The sequence below is a fragment of the Enhydra lutris genome, unplaced genomic scaffold (assembly GCF_002288905.1).
Source record: "Enhydra lutris kenyoni isolate GAN:26980312 unplaced genomic scaffold, ASM228890v2 scaffoldscaffold48, whole genome shotgun sequence".
NCBI classification, from domain to species: Eukaryota; Metazoa; Chordata; class Mammalia; order Carnivora; family Mustelidae; genus Enhydra; species Enhydra lutris.
In genome coordinates, this window is record NW_019154132.1 from 183,054 (window position 1) to 201,361 (window position 18,308).

The 18,308-nt window shown below is 41.8% G+C and overlaps 1 protein-coding gene across 1 annotated transcript in view; it reads left to right on the top strand.

Annotated features, from left to right (window-relative positions):
* LOC111156695 (dual specificity phosphatase 22) overlaps window positions 1-3,521 on the top strand; it is a 63,259-nt gene extending 59,738 nt beyond the window's left edge. Inside the window, exon 8 of the mRNA XM_022517724.1 lies at window positions 126-3,521. Within this exon, the coding sequence (XP_022373432.1) occupies window positions 126-172 (47 nt within the window). The 3' untranslated portion in view covers window positions 173-3,521. The remainder of the gene's footprint in view (window positions 1-125) is intronic.
* The last annotated feature ends 14,787 nt before the right edge of the window (window positions 3,522-18,308 follow it).

Genomic DNA, 18,308 nt, shown 5'->3' on the forward strand with positions numbered 1-18,308 from the left:
AAGTATTTAGGATATTAGCTGAAATGCTTAAATATGTATGTACATTTATGAACATCTAAATATATTCCTGTAGGTCTTGAAATGTTGTTTTAATTTTTGTTGCCAGTAATGTTCTTTCTCCACAGCTACTGCAGGAATTCTGAAGTACTGGGCCTTTCTCAGAAGACTGTAATATACCTGAAGTTTCTGAAATAGTGCAAAGCCGCAGAGTTTAGGCTGGTGCTGCCAAAAAGAAAAGCAACCTAGAGTTTATTTTTAAGTTTCCAGAAGTGATGTGTAACTTGTTTTTCATTTTAAACTGAATATATGTGTAATGATATATGTTGAGAACTAAAGATACTCTTCAGCAAGAGAAAATATTTTTACCTTAATGCCACTGCTACAGCAACTTCTTTAACCTTAACTTTGGGATTTATAAAGCAATCTCAAGAGCCCTGCTGCACTGTTTTGGTAACTGTTTAGTAATCATGATTGCTTCTCATGAGAATTGTGCTGTGTAAACTCTGCTCATGTGCTCTTAAATTCCCCAGCTTGGGAAATATTTCTTGGTGTGTGCTCTACCCACGGTTTGTGTTCTCCTTGGTGGACTTTACCAAAAGCTACACATTTTTGTTAACAAAGGGCAACCGAGCATTTAACTTCATATGCAATGCACTCTTCCTTGGCTGAAGTGTGGATGTCATATGTGTTTCTGCCTGTGAGGGTTGTGAAGCAGGATCGGAATCTGCTCCTGTAGCAGTAATGCTGGTTTAATGGCAGAGGCCACAGTTTCCTCCAGAAGGTAGCACAGAGAGCACTCAGGAGAAGTGAATTAATTTCACCATGAGAGAAAAATTGATCCTCAATGTGAACAGAAAGAAATCCAGAAATTGGACTCGTATTTCTCTTGCCCACACATGAGCACTGATTATGTGGCACTAATGGAATTACTGCATTTGCCACAAGGCTGCGTAGCCCTGGTGCTCCATGAACACTGGCTGCACATTATTGAATGAAGTTTACTCTCATTCCATATTTAGCTTTTAATTTGAAGAAACACAGACTGGCTTGAAGAGCGATTTAAGTCCATTTCCTAAATTGTCCTTGTCTAAATCCAGGGGAAGAAGAAGGAGATTTAACTTTTGACTCCAGGGATAATTTGGGCCTGAACTAAGGGCAGGTGGATACAGGAGCTAATATACGTGGACCCTTTAACTGTAGGTGGCAGGCTTCACCTGTATTCTGAGTGTCTGCTTTGAATGCCTGGAAGCTCCTGACAAGGGCACAGGAAAGGGGCTGGAATGGAGATGACCCTCTGTACTGGCAGCAGCCCCTGCCGGTGTGGGATGATATTCACTGATCAGTGTCAGTCATTAAAATGCTTATTCTGACTCAACAGGCCTGTCTAGATGTAGCCCAGGTAATCCAGTTGTAGGAACCTCTGAGTACTCTCATGTGCCAGCCTTAAAAGCCCTGAGATATCTCCACTTCCCACTCGTGAGGGTGTGCCAGAGCCTTGTCTCTGTGGAAAAGCACAGAGCCTCAGCAAGACCTCTGTGCTGTGTGTAGGACACGAGGCAGCAGAATTAGGAAAATAGGTGTTTTGGTGATGGCCTCAGTCCAGTAGGGTCACCCACCCCTCACAGCGTGACATCCTTTTCTGTCCCCCTCTTCTTGCCATAGGACCAGATCTGGCACCAACAATAATCCTCTAATAATTGTCTGGTGTTCTGTGGGTTACAAACTATCACTGTAAAGCTTTATAAACTCACAGAGGGTATTATTTTATTTATTCACGTCTCAAAGAGGCCAAAAAATACACCCAAAACTGAAAATGTTAGTTCTGCTTTGCTTGAATTTTGATCTTTTAATTCCGAATCAGTGGGTTAAGTGAGAGGGAGGAGCTGAGCTGCCCCTGCACTTTGAACATAGAAATTTATAAGGCTCTAATGAGGGTCAAGGGAGAACCAGCACCCCTGCAGCAAAGCAATATGGCTGCTGAAGCCAGAACCTCTCTTTGGTTGCTTCCACCCCCACACACACCCCTTTCTCCTTGTGGAGTTTGTTTGGGGCCCCAACAGTGGAGTTGGCAGTTAGGAAAATTGAGAATTACAGAGTGGGTCATAAGGACTAGTTTAGGTGCTCCTGGTGCTATGTGGCAGGGGAGGGGAAGAGAAAAACCATTCCAGTTTCAGGGTGAGGAAGGCAGTGTTTAGGGAAGGCATCTTGGAAGAAGTAATACCTAATTTGAGACTTCAAGCTTAAGAGCTAAAATTAGTTGGGCATAGTGGGAGGAAGGGGAGTCCAGGCAGAGGCCCAGCATGTGTGTTAACATGGTGGCATGAAGGAGCACAGTGCACTGGGATGACCCTAAGATACTCTGTGTGACTAAAGCAAGAACCAAGGAGTGGGCAGTGTTAGTAAGTGATACAGACAAAACTGTATACACAAGCAAGGGCCCAGTCAGCCAGGTTGATACCATTGCTTAGTATCTGTATATATATTAGTATTCAGTAACTGGTTTACTTCTTATACTAGCCCTTGGAGCTAATCAAGCTCAGAGGTCGTGCCCTGCCAGCTTCCCACAGGGCTGATTTCTGAGCTTAGAGCCTCACAAGAAGCATGCATGCCATTATGCAGATGTAATGAGTAGAGGTGGGGGCTGGCTAAACTTGCTAGAGCAAGCAGGTACCATGGTTGGTTGGCATGTAGGTGGAGAATGGAGGGTCCATATTGGAGGCCAGTCAGGGGCAGCTGTTTTAGTCATCCAGGTGATGGAAGATGATGCCCTGAACAGGATCATGGTGATGGAGATGAAGAGGGACCAAGAAGGCAAATAGATTTAGGCTTGAGGGAGTTTGGGAAGGGAGAAACAAATGCTCTCAGTACTGGATTGAATGTGGGGGACTATGGGTTTTGTGGCCTTTTCACTCTGGAATCTAGCTTCCAACACAATGGTCCTTTGTGTCAACATCCTACTTTCCTTTGATGTCGGTGTGTGGGTTCTGAAATGTCAAGGTTAGATTTAAGGGGACTGCCAGACCTGGGGCCTCCAAGGACAATCATCCCAGCTTTGCAAATTAGGTCAAATTTATCCATGCACCCAGGACAGACTCCCAGGAACTAGATTCATAACAATGTGGAAGTCAAATGTCCAATTTTGTAATTTTTTGTGAAAGATAAAAAAAAAAAAAAGTAGCTTTATGAAAACCAATTTTATTCACTAGGCTATCTCTCTTTCAGTGTCAGGATTTTGGAGGAAGACAAATTAGTCATTAGGCATTGTCTTATGAGATGGACATGGAGCTAAGAGCCTTGGCAGGAGGCGGGGGATAATCCTGATCTGGTGTGCCCCATAATCAGATTGATATTCCCATAACATACTTAAGTGGTATTTCTACCAGGCTCCTGTTTTGCGCCCTGAAGTTACCTTTCCAGGGTCTAGTGGACCATCAAGTTTATGTACTCTCTCTGCCCAAGGTGATCTTGGACTTAAATCACATTTTTAGAGCAACTTCATTTTTTAAAAAATTTTATTTTGTTTTTTTCAGTCTTCCAAGATTCATTGTTCATGCACCACACCCAGTGTTCCTTGCAATACGTAGAGCACCTTCATTAACCTTGGGTATCCTTATGTGTCTTCAATAGCATTTATGCTTTTCTGTGGGGATAGGTTCCCACTAGTGGCTTTTTTTCTTATTTATTGGGTGCCTATTCTTTCTAGTTTCTGTCTCAGCAGGGAACCTCACTTCCAACTTCTGGGTCTGTTTTGTGTTCCTCTTGCATAGAGACAGCTTATAAAATCTGGTGATTTGTGTGCGTGTGTGTGTGTGTGTGTGTGTGTGTCTGTGTGTGTGTGTGTGCACATACACCTGTGTCTTATGTTTTTATTAGTTTTAGAGAAATCCTTAGCTTTCAGGGGAGTCATGTGTGCTACATCAAGGGTAACTTGAGCTCCGGTACCTTAAATGGCAGGTACTTGGGGCACCCAAGGAAATGTCAGAGCCCATATTGCACAACTAGAGCTAGTCACGAAGAGCTGCTCTGCACACCAGTATCTAGTCATAAAAATAGGGAACACACTAAAAATCAAAACCCTGTGATCCCACACTAGATGACTCCTCCCATCCTGACCCTAAGTTATTAATAATTTTATTAAGAATGTGCTTTCAACATGCTTACATTTATATATGTACTTAACAAGAAATCACCAAGACTTCAGAGGGAAGTTCTTCTTCCCTTTCCTTTTTATTGCCCAGAGAAAGAGAGAAACTGCGAAGAAGGAGGGGGAAAAAAGCTGCATTTGACTTGTCACCAGAGGCTTAAGCATATCAATCATTCACTTCTTAGAATTTAGTAGGGTCTCCTGAGGCCTTGGGCTCATTGAGACTGTCATGGACTTGGATGCATGTAATGCACTGGCCACATTTCATCATGCAGACAGATCTTGACACTTTGCTCTTGTTTTCCTATCCCCACTCTAGATCTTGAGACCTGTCACTGCAGTAACAGGACATAATTAGTTCAGCCAGTACCAAAATTAGTAATCAAAATTAGTATCTATTTTGCAGCTAAGGCTTAACCACCTAATAAGCATCCGACTAAACGTTGCAAGTGCTGTGCCTGTGTCTCTTTCCATCAGGGGAAAGAACTGCCAGTCCGTATTTGAACATCTGCAAGTTTGGGTTTATTTTGGCTCTGGATATCTATGCAAACTGTTGATCAAGAGTTAGTAATTTGCAGTTAATTTTCCTGAAGTTTCCAGTTCACTTATTAAAGTCTGGTGTCAAAAGAGCTATTTTAGCAGGTGACTGAAATTACTAGGCAGTTCAACATTCTGAGTGTGATGTTGACTAGTTAGAGGTGGGGTTAGGAGATAATTTTGAATGGGATTGTACCTGAGCACATCCTTCATTCAAAGACCTACTTAAGAAAACTAGATAGGAGCCAGAGGTTAAAAAAATATATAACTTTGATTTTTGTGGGGTTAACAATTTCTTCTAGAAATAATGTAGTTTATGCTGATCACACCATTTGTCTATTTGCCCAACTTGACCCAAGGAGGCCGCATTACAGTGGCCTTTCCATTTAGCTTCTCAGTCTTCCAGGACACATATCAGTGACAAGCAAATATGTCATGAATGGAACATTGCCATCAACGTGGTGTTGGTCCCTCTCTCCCCTTCAAGTCTGTTGATCGATCACCAAGTGCTTTGCCCTCAGCCTCTTGTGCCCTTCACCAGAAGTGGCCAAACCAGCACAAACAGGAACCATACTTTCTGGTGAGCAGGTTTGCCTTTTGTTTGTTGGCTATGGGTTTTCCCAAGGCACTGATATGGAGCCTTTTTGGAAAATAAAAATCAAAAACCCTCCACATGTGCACTAAAGAAATGTCACCTTCTGCTTTGCAAAGGGTGTGCCCTTCAAGGCAAGAGACCCAAGTAGCACTGAGCTTCCTCAGAATGGGAGTCCCTAGAGAAGCTTGTCACGTGCCAGGGGTCAGATGTTTGTATTCTCCTTGGTTCATGTTAAGCCACACTGATGTGGTGGCAGAGAGAAAGGCAAGAAGGTGTGAAAGGAGAGGACCATTTCTCAACTGTTTGCAGAAGCCTTCATGAATCTCCCAAAATCAGGTGCATCCCAGAGGTGTACTGAAGATGTGGGCTAAAGCCCATTTCATGCCTTGATAATTCACTATCCTACAGCAGACAGGCCTATTTTCTGCTTTGCCAGAACCCCTCCCCATCATCTTCCACCTTCCAAGAGCAGAAAGGCACAGGTCCTGATAGAGTAGGTTGGAGGAGATGAGAGGCCAAGGTCTCTCTGGTGACCAGGCAGCCAAGATAGTCACAGGCCAGACAGGCCTGACTAAGGTCCATTTTAATCCCCATTCTCTGGAATACCTTGGGGAAGTCCCAGAGGAGGCAACCCACTCATGTGGGGAACTTCTAAGACTGGAGTAAAGAAGCTCCGTAGAAGAGATGAGCAGAGCTAGAGGATACCATGTGTCATGGCACAGTGATGTGCCCAGAGACAGCCTCATAGCCTTTCTGGGTAGCATTTTATGTGTCTAGAAAGGCCTTTCTAATTGTGAAGAGCTCCCATGTAGGTTACAAGACAATCAGCCTCTTGATGGTCAACAGTTATTCAGCACTTAATGTGGGAGAGAAGCTGGCATTGAGACTTTTTCTTGAAATCTCTTCTGACAACAATCTTATGGGATAGATTTTACTATGGGAGAAACTAAGTTCTAGAAAACTTGAGCATTACCCAGTCTCAGGGCCAGAAAGTGACCAAGTGAGGATTGTAATCCAAGGAATCTGGCTCAGGTGTGCCTAAATGTCACTACTTCTTTCAAAATGCCACTACCCCTGGGAGGCTAAGCTAATAAAATGCCAACAGTCATGTGTACTCATGTTCAAGTTTTTTTCTGAAGGTGGGTTTATGTTAGATTAGAGGCCTAGTGGGAAGATTAAGGTGGAAGATTGCTAAGTATAGTTAAATAGGCACATGAGAAAGGCATTTCTTTTTTCTTTCCATCAAAGCCTGGCCATTGTGTGTACACTATTGCTGCCACACATACCTCTGACTGGGTATTTCTGATTTAGCCTAGAGTAGCAGGCAGAGTACTGAGATACCCTAGGGCCCCAGGAGGCCCTTTGCAAGAACATAGAATGGCAATGTGTGTTCAGGAAGAGGAAAGAGAGTGCCTGGTACTTTAAGCAGATGGTATTCTGTCCTTGATGTGCCATCATTATACAAATAGAGGAACCTCAGTGAAGTTTTTTCAAGAAGCTCAGGGATTTGCTGCCACCCAAGTCAAATAACTCACATGGAAACATTCATCAAGGACAGAGACGTGGAAAGCAACAGTAGATGTCAAAGCAACCAGAGACTGACAGGACCTCCTTCCAATCCCTGGGGCTGAGGGCCAGGGCTGAGAGATGAAGTTACTAGAGCCAAGTAAAAAGTGAGCCATGAAGGGGTGCCTAAGCAGGGCAGGTCTTTAAGAAGTAAAGGAGACTGGGAGGAAGCAGAGTAGAAGTCTGCCATCTATTATCCTCTTGTCCTATCTCCCTGTACCTAATGGGAAGCTGGCCAGCAGAGGATTTTGCATGCCACGTCCACGGGGGACAGAACAGTGTGATTACCGTACAATAGGCAGCCCTGGTGGGTGGAGACACAGTGATAGGATGGAGGAAGTGCCACAAGCTTCCAAGAAGTATCTAAGTGTCAACAAGCTGATACTAAAAGTGGGCCTGAGTGGGGAGCCTGGGTTCTCCTACACACTTTGTCCTGAAGTATGCTATCTGGAGCTTGGCCTGTGACTCACTGCTTTCATCTTTAGAAAGCTTTTAGAAGCATCCATGTCTGCCAGTATGCCCCTGCTGATCTGTGCTTTCTTATGGCCTCTCTGGAGAAATGACACCCTCTAACATTAAGGCCATCAGCCATGACATCTGAGCCTCTGCTACAAATTGTGCCCATGTGAGAGGCCCCTACCCCCTGTACTGAAGCCCATGAAGAGGAGGGAGGATAGTTTGCAGTGCCTCAATCATGCCATATTGCCTGCGGCTCACTGGGAAAACTATGTCATGAGATGCTTACAGAGTTAGCACTATGTGCCATGAGGGAAAGGACAAATTCGGCAGGGCAGCCTTGTCTTCAGATTTTGAGCTGGAGAGAGCCTTGTGTATATTCACAAATATTCTGTGAACAAATGCGGAGCACAGAATCATGAATGCAGGCCATGGAGAGTGTCCTGCTGGGGATGGAAAACTTGGAAGAAGAGTGAAGGACATCCTGGGCAGAGGGTGACATGCAAGCAAAGGCACAAACAAGAGTGAACAGAGTGTACTTGGAGTCCAGGACCTGTCTTGGAGATGACTATGAGGGAGGTGAGGGTTGGAAAGTAAAATGGCTAATCTTGTCCTGAACTGTAAACTGTGGGTAGATGTGGGTGGGCCTTGGATTGATTTGGGCCCATCAGAATGGGCTGGAAGCAGGAAGGTAGAGCAGTTAGGAGGGAAACAGGCTCATAGCCTGGACCAGATGCCCCATGGGACCTCTCCAAAGATGAATCTACCAAGTGAGGCAACATAGATAATGACCATCTTGAAGTAGTGACAGACAGTGCTGGTTTGCTTTCTCCAGAAGCAAAAACAGAGTTAGGGGTACAAAAGATTATTGGTGACAGGAGGGCAGGAGGCTTATGGGCCAGTGGGGCTGTCAGGTTGCAAAATAGCCCCACCTTCTCTCCACCAGAGAAGCCTAAGAGCAGGCATGACTGATTGCCCCAGAAGAATGGCCTGAGCTGCCAAGCAAGGCAGCCCTGAGAGGCCAGAGCTCAGCGACACTTACCATGCTTGCAGGGAAAGACAGCCTGACACTCTCCAGGGACACCTGGTGCTAAAGTGCAGCCTTGCAGAGATACTTCTCCCCAGTGTCTCACACAGCAGGGCTGCCCAGAATACACCCAAACTCCAGTGTTGGAGCCTCCAATGTAGCTTGGTCAATTGGGTGTCTCTGGCAACTAGAAGCCCTTTCCCCTTGTTTCCTCCCCATGCCTCCTCTCCCTTTCTCCCCTTGTCCTCTCTGTCCTCCTGTCCCATTCTCACTCCTCTCTCATTCCTCTCTCCTCAGTTCTCAGATTAGAGCTGGGTGTTGAGGAAGCATGAAAGCAACACCAGGAGTTAGGGGATTCCAAATGTCCCTCCTCACAATGATTGCAGCCTCAGCAGCCACCAGAGATTTATTGAAAAAAAATTTTTTTAAGGTTTTATTTGTTTATTTGACAGATGGAGATCACTAGTAGGCAGAGAGCCAGGCAAAGAAAGAGGGGGAAGCAGGCTCCCTGCTGAGCAGAGAGCCCTATCTAGGACTCAATCCCAGGACCCTGAGATCATGACCTGAGCTGAAGGCAGAGGCTTGAACCCACTGAGCCGAAGGCAGAGGCTTGAACCTACTGAGCCACCCAGGCACCCCTGAAAAAAACAAATTTTAGTAACAACTAAAAGATAATCTGTCTTTTATTACCAGCCAGAGCCCGCAGTCTTAAACCATTCCAGTGATAAAATATATCTCCCCCCCAAAAAAAATTATTTTATTTGTCTAAGTTCTTTTTTTTAAAGATCTTATTTATTTATTTTAGAAAGAGAGAGAACAGGGGGAGGAGCAGAGGGAAAGGGACAAGCAGACTCCCCACTGACCACAGAGCCTGACTTGGGGCTTGATCCCATGACCCCCGAGATCATGACTTGAGCCAAAACTGAGAGTCCAAGCCTTGACTAACTGAGCCACCCAGGTCCCCTGTTGATCTAAGTTCCAAATCTAAACAATGTATGCATAAGCTTAAAATGTCCATGTTTTTATTATATCCTTTATTAACAGCGTGTTCTGTATGGAAATAAATGTGGAGAACTCCCAGTTAATGGGCGGGACTGGGACATAGGGAATCAGCTTGTCTATTGTTTTGGGGGTTTTTTGTTTGTTTTTTCTTTTCTAGTAAATTCAGAAAGATCTGGAATCCAAACTTTGTGATAATTGCATTTCTGCATGTGCAGAGTAGATTTGACATACCCAAGGATCTTACATGCAGTCCCTTCAGTCTGGCATTCTGAGTGGCCACTTGGATTTTTGCTTGTCCTTACAATTTTTTGATTGCAGACATATTAGAAGACCACCAGAATTGGCCCCAAAGAAATACAGATGTGCTATTTATGGAATTTGATGTGAAATGTCTTCTTTTTTTGCATCTCTCCCAATCTTATCCTTTTGTTTAACACCTTTCTTAACTACTCGTATGTATGTTGCTCCACTGAAAGCAATTTTTCAAAATTAAAATAAAGCAAGTGTTCTATGATCCATGAAGAGTGAAGATCAATCGACAAATCTAACATAAGGAGAAGTTCTGTTTTGACGAAGTCATCAATAAATTTGAGGAGGCTCAAAAACAAATTGTAATTATTCATTAATGTCACAGACCAACAACTAGGTATATGTTTCTCCCATTTTTCAACATACACATTATTGTAATTAAAAAGTATTCATACATGGCTTTTTCATTTTACTGTGATATTTCTGTTTTTATTTATTGACGTGATAACCAATATAAAATTCAATAAAAGAACATTTTTACAGCATGCATAACATGTCCCTTATTCTTTTTTCATTCCACGATCACTACTTGTAACAGAGTATCACGTGTCAAATGCACAAGTATGCTTCTAAGTTCACAAGGTCCTTCTTGAAAAACAATACACATTTTTATGTGCTTCACTTTTCTTCATTCTGTATCAGTCCTCTCTCCTTAAGCAATAATGGAGGCCCTGAAAACCTGTATGATTTCACTAGAGCCTGTGTCAGTGGGTGCCCTGTTCCCTATTCTAATTTACTTTTATCACATTTCCTACCACCTAAGATTTGGCTAACTGTTTCCATTTTATTTTCCTTGTAGAGACAGCAGTGAAAAAATAATGAAAATTCTCCAGCTTTTCACATGTTTCTTTCATTTTTTCTGTGTTCTTTCTTCAAAGATAATTAAAGATTACTGTGGTTAGTTTTGAGGACACTGGGTGAGAAAGCTGTCTTATTTTCCCTGTGCTAGTCTCTTGTGGGTATTCCTTCCATTAAGAGGCTCATTGTAAGAAATTCTACATTTCACAAGAGGCCAATGGAGGCTAAAGTTTCCCCTTTTCTCTTTGTCAAAGAATGCCCATTTGTGTGTCTTTAAATTGCCATCTCCCTTAATATGTTTCATAGAGTCAGATATAAAATAATCCCATGTACATATAATTTATTAAGATTACTTCTTCTATTGCAAAAATCACAGTACACATCTTTAAAAAAAGATTTATTTGAGAGACAGTGAGCACAAACTGGGGGAGGGACGCGCAGTGGGAGAAGCTGGCTCCCCGCCAAGCAGGGAGCCTGAGATGGGGCTCTATCCCAGGACCCTGAGATCATGACCTGAGCTAAAGGCAGACACTTAACCGGCAGAGCCACCCAGGCACCCCACCCCCTCCAGTACACCTCTGTTTGCTGATGGGACCTAATTTAAATATTTGTGAAGTTTTGATGATGCCGAGTCATAAAATTTGTCCTTCCCCTGTGCTGAAAATCATTAAGTCCATTTCTCTAACATAAAGTATAAGCCTCTGCCAATGGACCTTCAGCTTCTTGAAGGTAGGGCCTGGTGCATAGTAGGTGCTCATATTCTGTTCTACCATGAACTCTTGTTCAAATCACTGGTCCTGTAGTTTTCTCTGCTCCTCCCAGCCTTGCCTGTTGTCAGAGCCTTTTGTGGCCTTGCTTTATTTAGGTGGTTGCTACACTCCTTGGGCCAGCAAGCATGGCTTCAGTCCCCGATCCCCCGACCCCGCTGCAGCCAAGAGTCCCCTGACTCCCCTCTCTGTCCTCCAGCTCAAGAACTCCAGGGCACCAAAATCTACGCTTTTACTCCTGCAACTTTTCTCCTGTTTCCTTGCCAATGTGTCTCCTTGGAGCCACATGTTTGCCATCTCTTATGTTCTGGACCAGCAATCTGTGAATAAAAAGCCCCTCTGTTCACTGAGTCCTTCCTGCCCACCAACCCAATTTTTAAGAAATGTACTTGGGACCTTCTTTGCCTCTTTGGGAATTGCAGAAATACGAGCACTCTGTGGAATGGACAGGACCTGGTTTAGCACCTGGAGCTTCAACATCTTCCCTACACGTTGACATCATTTGTTTCTGAGCCTTTCTTTAAAAAAATAATAATAAAATCAAATATTTGAGAATTCAATCTTAGTCTCTTAAAATTTCTATTATCAAGGCCTTTGCACCAGCCTCCTAATCTATTGCTATTTTGCATTTTAAACAAATAAGAGGCTAGCATATTCATTTCCTTTTTTGTGTGTTTAAGTCAATCAATCCAAATTTTTTTTTTAGGATTTTATTTATTTATTTGACAGAAATCACAAGTAGGCAGAGAGGCAGGCAGAGAGAGAGGGGGAAGCAGGCTCCCTGCTGAGGAGAGAGCCCGATGCGGGGCTCTATCCCAGAACCCTGAGATCATGATCTGAGCCAAAGGCAGAGGCTTAACCCACTGAGCCACCCAGGCGCCCCAATCAATCCAAATTTTTGACAGCCCCACCATGCGTGCAGCAATGGGTCAGACCCCTGCCCAGCTGAGCCTACATGTCTACTCAAGAGGGTTGAAGACTGCCTCTGGGTGCAGATGAAAGTGTCTCCTTGTGTGAATTGCTTCTGCAGCCTCAACCAGAGTCCATCCGTACTTTGCTGGCTTCACATATCTTCTTGTGGCTTTGATTTTTAAATTATTATATATTTCTTAGACTATCATTGACCTTGTCACCTTTCACTCAAATCCAGGCAGTTACTATCTGATAGTCTTATTCTGTTTCCTGGATTTCTTCATTCACTGCCTTTCTCACAATTTACACTCATTTCTCAGAAGAGTTTGATGCTGATTGTTTGCTGTGAAACTAGCTCTGAACAAAGTTCACAGTACCAGTTGAAACGGCTGTTTAAAGCAACTTTTTAGAGATACATAGTGTCTATTACTGGAATCCCACCTCTCTAGAAAAGGTGTGAGCTAACATCGAACAACACGATTGATGAGCCCTAAGCCAACACACTGATGATTAGGGTCCCCAGGGAGACTTCAGATTCAGATCTGAAGTGTCTTTCGTACAGTGCTATGCATGAACAGTATCCAGGTATATATGTCTGTTTTAGTTTACAACATCTTTTCTTCAGATTTCTTGAGCAAAAGTTTAGACTCTCAATTTTCTGTCCAATAGCTTCTTTCTGAGATTATGAAAATTTGCCCCCCCACCCAAATAAAGAAAAATTACTTTTATTCAGTCAATCTTATAATGCTTTATATTTTCCATCTAGGAAATACTTCACATATATTAATTCATTTTCCCAACAAACCTATGGGATTACCAGCATCCATATTTAGGGGCTAACTAGCAGATCCAGATCTAGATGGAACTCAGTTCTGACTCTTAGTCCAGTGCTCTTTGCACTACACCATGTTGGAACCAATGGACAACGAGCTCTTCATCTGAGCAAAACACAAAGATAACCTGCCAAAATAATTTAGAAACAAAGATTGAGGCAACTTTATCATATGACATAATTGGTTCTCAATGGATTGATTTATGAATTAATGAAGCAGAAACAAATAGTAAAAGAGGCCACAGTTAACTAGACTATGAGGGAATGTTGTCTCTACATGATACATTTATGCAAGAAAATTCCTTTTCTCAAGGATTTTAATCTGATCTTGTCTTTGAGGTGTATGGATTTGAACTGGTTTTGTAGGATCCACTGAAGAAGTCTGGACAAGCCAGTGGGTGACATCTAGATTAGGAGGGGCAGCAGATAGAGATGGGGTCTGTCTGGGAGCACTGCTGGAAAAGCAAAGAAAAACCAAGCTAGAAGAACTGAGAAAGACAAAAGTGTGGGAAAGAAGCAAGGAGCAAAGCCGAAGCTATACAGGAGTGGGAGTGAGGGAGTGTGGCCCAAGAACTGAGCAAACAGCAGGGAATTTGATCCAGGTCAGGTGCAGGTGCTCACACAGAAGGAGTACCCATGTGCTCCTGGGACTCTGTGCGGGGGAGTGAAGGGTTGGTCACCATCTATAGTTAGACATCAAATGTGTAGTTACACTTTTTAAGAAATATAATTCTGGACCACTGACAGCTATTCAGTTTAATACCAAATCATCAGCTATAAGTTAATATACCATTAAGACCATAGAGTTGGGGCACCTGGGTGGCTCAGTCAGTTAAGCATCTGACTCTTGGTTTCAGCGCAGGTCACAATATCTGGTTCCAGGGATCCAGCCCCACATTAGGAATCCATGCTCAGCAGAGAGTCTACTTGAGGATTCTCTCCTCCTCCAAAAAAATGTTTGGTTCTTCTCTAGCAATGTCACTCCTCCCGCTGCCCCTCCCCAAACTCATGCACTCTCTCTCTCTCCTTCTCAAATAAATAAATAAATTAAAAAAAAAAAAGACCATAGAGTCAATGTCCTCTTATCCAGAGGTAAAAATTTGTCTTGCCCTAAAACTTTTCCTAAACAAAAACAAAACACCCCAAAAAACTTCTGAGTTCCACAGAAAAGAGTCAACTTTTTCCAAAGAAAAGTTTGAGTAGGAGAAGAAGCAATGGGGTAACTGAAAAGTGGTTATGGCAACCATTTTGAGAGACAATGAGTAAATATTTTAAACAACAACGATTAAGTATAATGGTGAATATATCTCTGACTTTCTTAGCTAGAGTAAACATAGTCAAGAGGTTGAAATAATACCCCTACACTTCGGTTTCTATAAGTTTAAAACACTAAGGTTGAAAAGCAAAATACTATTATGTTCTTTGGAAGTAAAAGACAACTTAGTATTTCAGAAAATAACCTAATTTATACCACTTAGGTAACTAAGATTTTATTTTGTCCAAACAATATGGGTTTTTTTTTTTACCTGATTATGGAGCATGGCAACTGTCAATACATGGAAAGAAAATTTTTCAAAATTACTTGATGCTTATATTTATTTATTAACAAAAAAAGTAACATTTCAGGTGAAAAAAAATGTTTGGTTCTTCTCTAGCAATGTCACTTTTTCCTTAGTTCCATATTTTAGGAGATGCTTAATTTTAAAATGTGTTTGTTGCCTGAATCCTGCTTAGCAAAATTGTTTGTACATTTCACAGACTATGCGTGGGGCAAGTACTGTTCTCCTGATAATATTTCAGTGCCTGTTATCATAGCTGATCAGCAAAAATCAAAGAGAATGTTCTACATTACATTTTCTAGGAAATTGGTGGGATTTAATCAGGTAGATCAGCATCCTTCCTGCTCTCAGACTCCAGTTTGTAAATTGGGCCTAATTAGAATTATTTATTGTTTCAAATACTTTCTTGAAATGTTGGCAAGCATCATGGTTGGACATATGGCCTTCCTGGCTGCCTTCTTGCTCAGGTTGAATATGATGTCTCTGGTTTACTAGCCCCGAATCATGGGGGCAGAGTTTATTACTAGCCCTGAATCATAGGGGCAGAATTTCTCAGAATTGTAATGTTCTGTAACATAGCATACATAGAGTTGTTAAAAGAAGAAAGTATCTTTTGTGGTGTGGCCTTTGGGGGAAATTTAAATTATTGAAATTATCTCTTCCCTTTCATGATCCCATAGTTTCTAGCTGAATGGGGGGGATGGGTGGGGAGGATTAATTTATTGTCAATACCTTCCTTTATGCAAAAAATTTGCCAGATTAAAGTCTTGGGATAACCATCCAGAAGGCCCAATTCTAACCCATTTCTCTCTTTTCTTAGCTCCATCAGAGCTGAAGATTCTAGAAATTTCAAGTGCTGCCTCTCTTAAAGTTGTATATGGCCAAGTTAATATTTCTAACTTGACAGGGAAGGTTCCCCCACGCCTTTGCTAACACCCCAGACAAGTCATGAACCCCCTAAAAATGACTAGACCTCTAAACAAAGAATGCACATTTTATACAGTAAATAATTTAAACAGCAACTGGACATTCTCCAAGAAGACATGTGCTGTCCTTTTACTATAAGAGAGTCCCCAGAATTTCTTTGAGTAGCAACAACAGCTGTCATTTAATGCACACCAAAGAAGAGGGTTTGTTTGTTTGTTTGTTTGTTTTACTGTGGCAGAGATTTGAATGGGCAACAGGGAGATTCTGGGTGGTTTCAGACTTTTTTACACTTCATATATCGTGTCACACTAGGCATGTTTCATCATGAATGTGAATTATTTTATATGCTAACAGAAAACATAGAATGTCTTGTAAGACAAACCCCTAATAATCACCCTGTCTTCTTTCTTGCCATGTTGAACATGGGTGACCATGCATACACTTTATTTTCCATAGAAAGATACACACCAGAACTAATTAAACAGCCCGTTGAGTTGCATCAGGTGCTAACAGACGTTGCAGCTGTCTGGCTAGCAAAATATTGTGGCTTGCTCTAACGGTCATTTAGGTTTATAGAATGTGGGGAATCTGATCTCTCTGTTTTTAGGTGACTACTTCCCATAGTTAAAGGAAATATATGGAATTGGGTTTTCCTCATGTTTTCTCTTCTTCTGCAATATATTTTATCCTCCTATTTTTCCATTTAAAAAAGAACAATTTTATTGAGATCAAGTTTACAAGCCATAAATTCATCATCGGTAGTATGCAATTCAGTGATTTTTAGTACACCTACCAAGTTGTACAGCCATAATCCAGATTCAGAACACTTGGTTATCCCAGGAAGATCCTTCATGACCATTTGCAGTTAACTCATTCTCATCCACAACAATGACAGCTTCTAAGCTACGGTCTGTCTCTGTAGATTTGCCTTTGCAATATATTTCACATAAATGGGATCATACAGTGTATAGTCTTCTTTGTCTGGCTTCCTTCACCTAGCGTACAGTTTTGGCATAGCAAGTATTGGTGTTTCTTTCATGTTTATTGAATAGCCTGGTTTGTCCTTTATTGGAGTTGAGGGCTGATCATTGGTAGATTGGACCAGTGGTTTGACACTGGCCTAACTGGGGGTTATCTGGAGGCATTTCTGATTGTCACCCATTGAAATGGGGGCTGATACTGGCACCTAATAGAAAGAGGTCAGTGATGCTGCTAGGCAGCCTGCAGTGCACAGGGCAGCCCCCATGACACAGAATTACCACAGTGTCAGTGGTGCTGAGATTGAGAATCCTAGAGTTAAACGTCACTGAATTTTCACTTATCATCAGGCTACATGTTTACAACCAAATGTTGCATGATGGAAACCCTCCCTTTGATGTACACTACATGTCTTTGTATTAGGGTTCTGTTTGTCTAATGTTTATGTATGTTTAAAAATTAACTCATTTGTGAAACAGATTATTATTATTATTATTATTATTATTTATTATTTTACCATTTAGGAAAACTCTAAAACCTTCTAAAGTCTTATTTGGTAGGTTGCACTGAACAAGAAAAGAAGAGTACACAATTCTTGTTTCCTGGTTGAGATCTCAATACAATCTGTTTGTGATAATTTAACAACAAAAAATAAGCAAGTGGTGATGACTTATACGACATAAATTCCCAGGAAGCTGCAGGAACTATTGGAAGGTTCATAATAAAGGCATTTAATAAAGTACATTGTCTACTTAACAACAAATTGCACCATCATTTTTGTGACATGACCACCAATGTTACGCTCTCTAGTTATCTTTTGTCAGTTCAGCTCCAGAATTTTGAATCTAATGTGTTATTCTTAATCTTGGTTCATAGGGGCAGAGATGAAAAGAAAACAGATCTGAAAAAACAAAAATAAAGGGTTCTTATCACGAGCATTTGGTGCATTAAAACCCCTCTTGGGAATAAGAAGAAATTAGCCAGAATTAAAATATTTTGTTTCATCTGAGACCAGGGACTCACTGACTGCTTGATTTTTTTTTTTCTCTAGGGTAGTTGAGATGCCAAGAGGAGGAATTCTATCTCTTAGGTCTTTTGAGTTTTGTATGATGATGAATTAGAAACAAAGTACTCTGTTTGGAGCTTGATAACATAAAAGGAGACTGATGTGACATGAGTCAGTAAACCATACTTGGCAGAGAGTACCTTTGGGAATTTGACAAATAAACAGTGGAGTCTTAGCTTCCCTGGGCAACTTCTCCTCACTCTGACCCCTCTTTTGTTCCAGTGAGCAGTTCCACCTCAGTCCTGCCAGATGCAGGCAGGGACAGAGAAGGGCAAGGAGGTGGACGACTGGGAGTAGGTATGCTGGCTGAGAGGAGAGAGGAAGCAGAATGGAGTCTTCTGGCAGCTCCTCTACATTTTAATGCCCTTTAATATCTGAGTCTCATTAGCACCTTCTGTTTACACTAATAGTAAATCACATCAGAAATATGTGGTGGAAGTAAACTGAGGCAATATACATCCATATACAAACACATGTACATACATAAACATGCACACATAATACATGCACACACATGTATACACACAGCTGCACACACAACGTGCCTGTAGAGACATGCACAAATGTATGCATATATGTGTTAACATATAAAACATACAATACATACATACACACATGTGTGCACACATACACATATTACTCAGAATTACCATAAGCACTCTGTACACATTTATTCATCACTGCCAGATAGATTTTATGTGTCTGTGTTATATTATAGTAAAGGACACTTACACTGTGAGAGGTTTAGTAATTTGCTTAGAGCCACACAGCTGGTAGTAGAGCCAGGATTGAAACCAAGTTTTATCTAAATCCAAATTCCAAAGAGAGAAGAA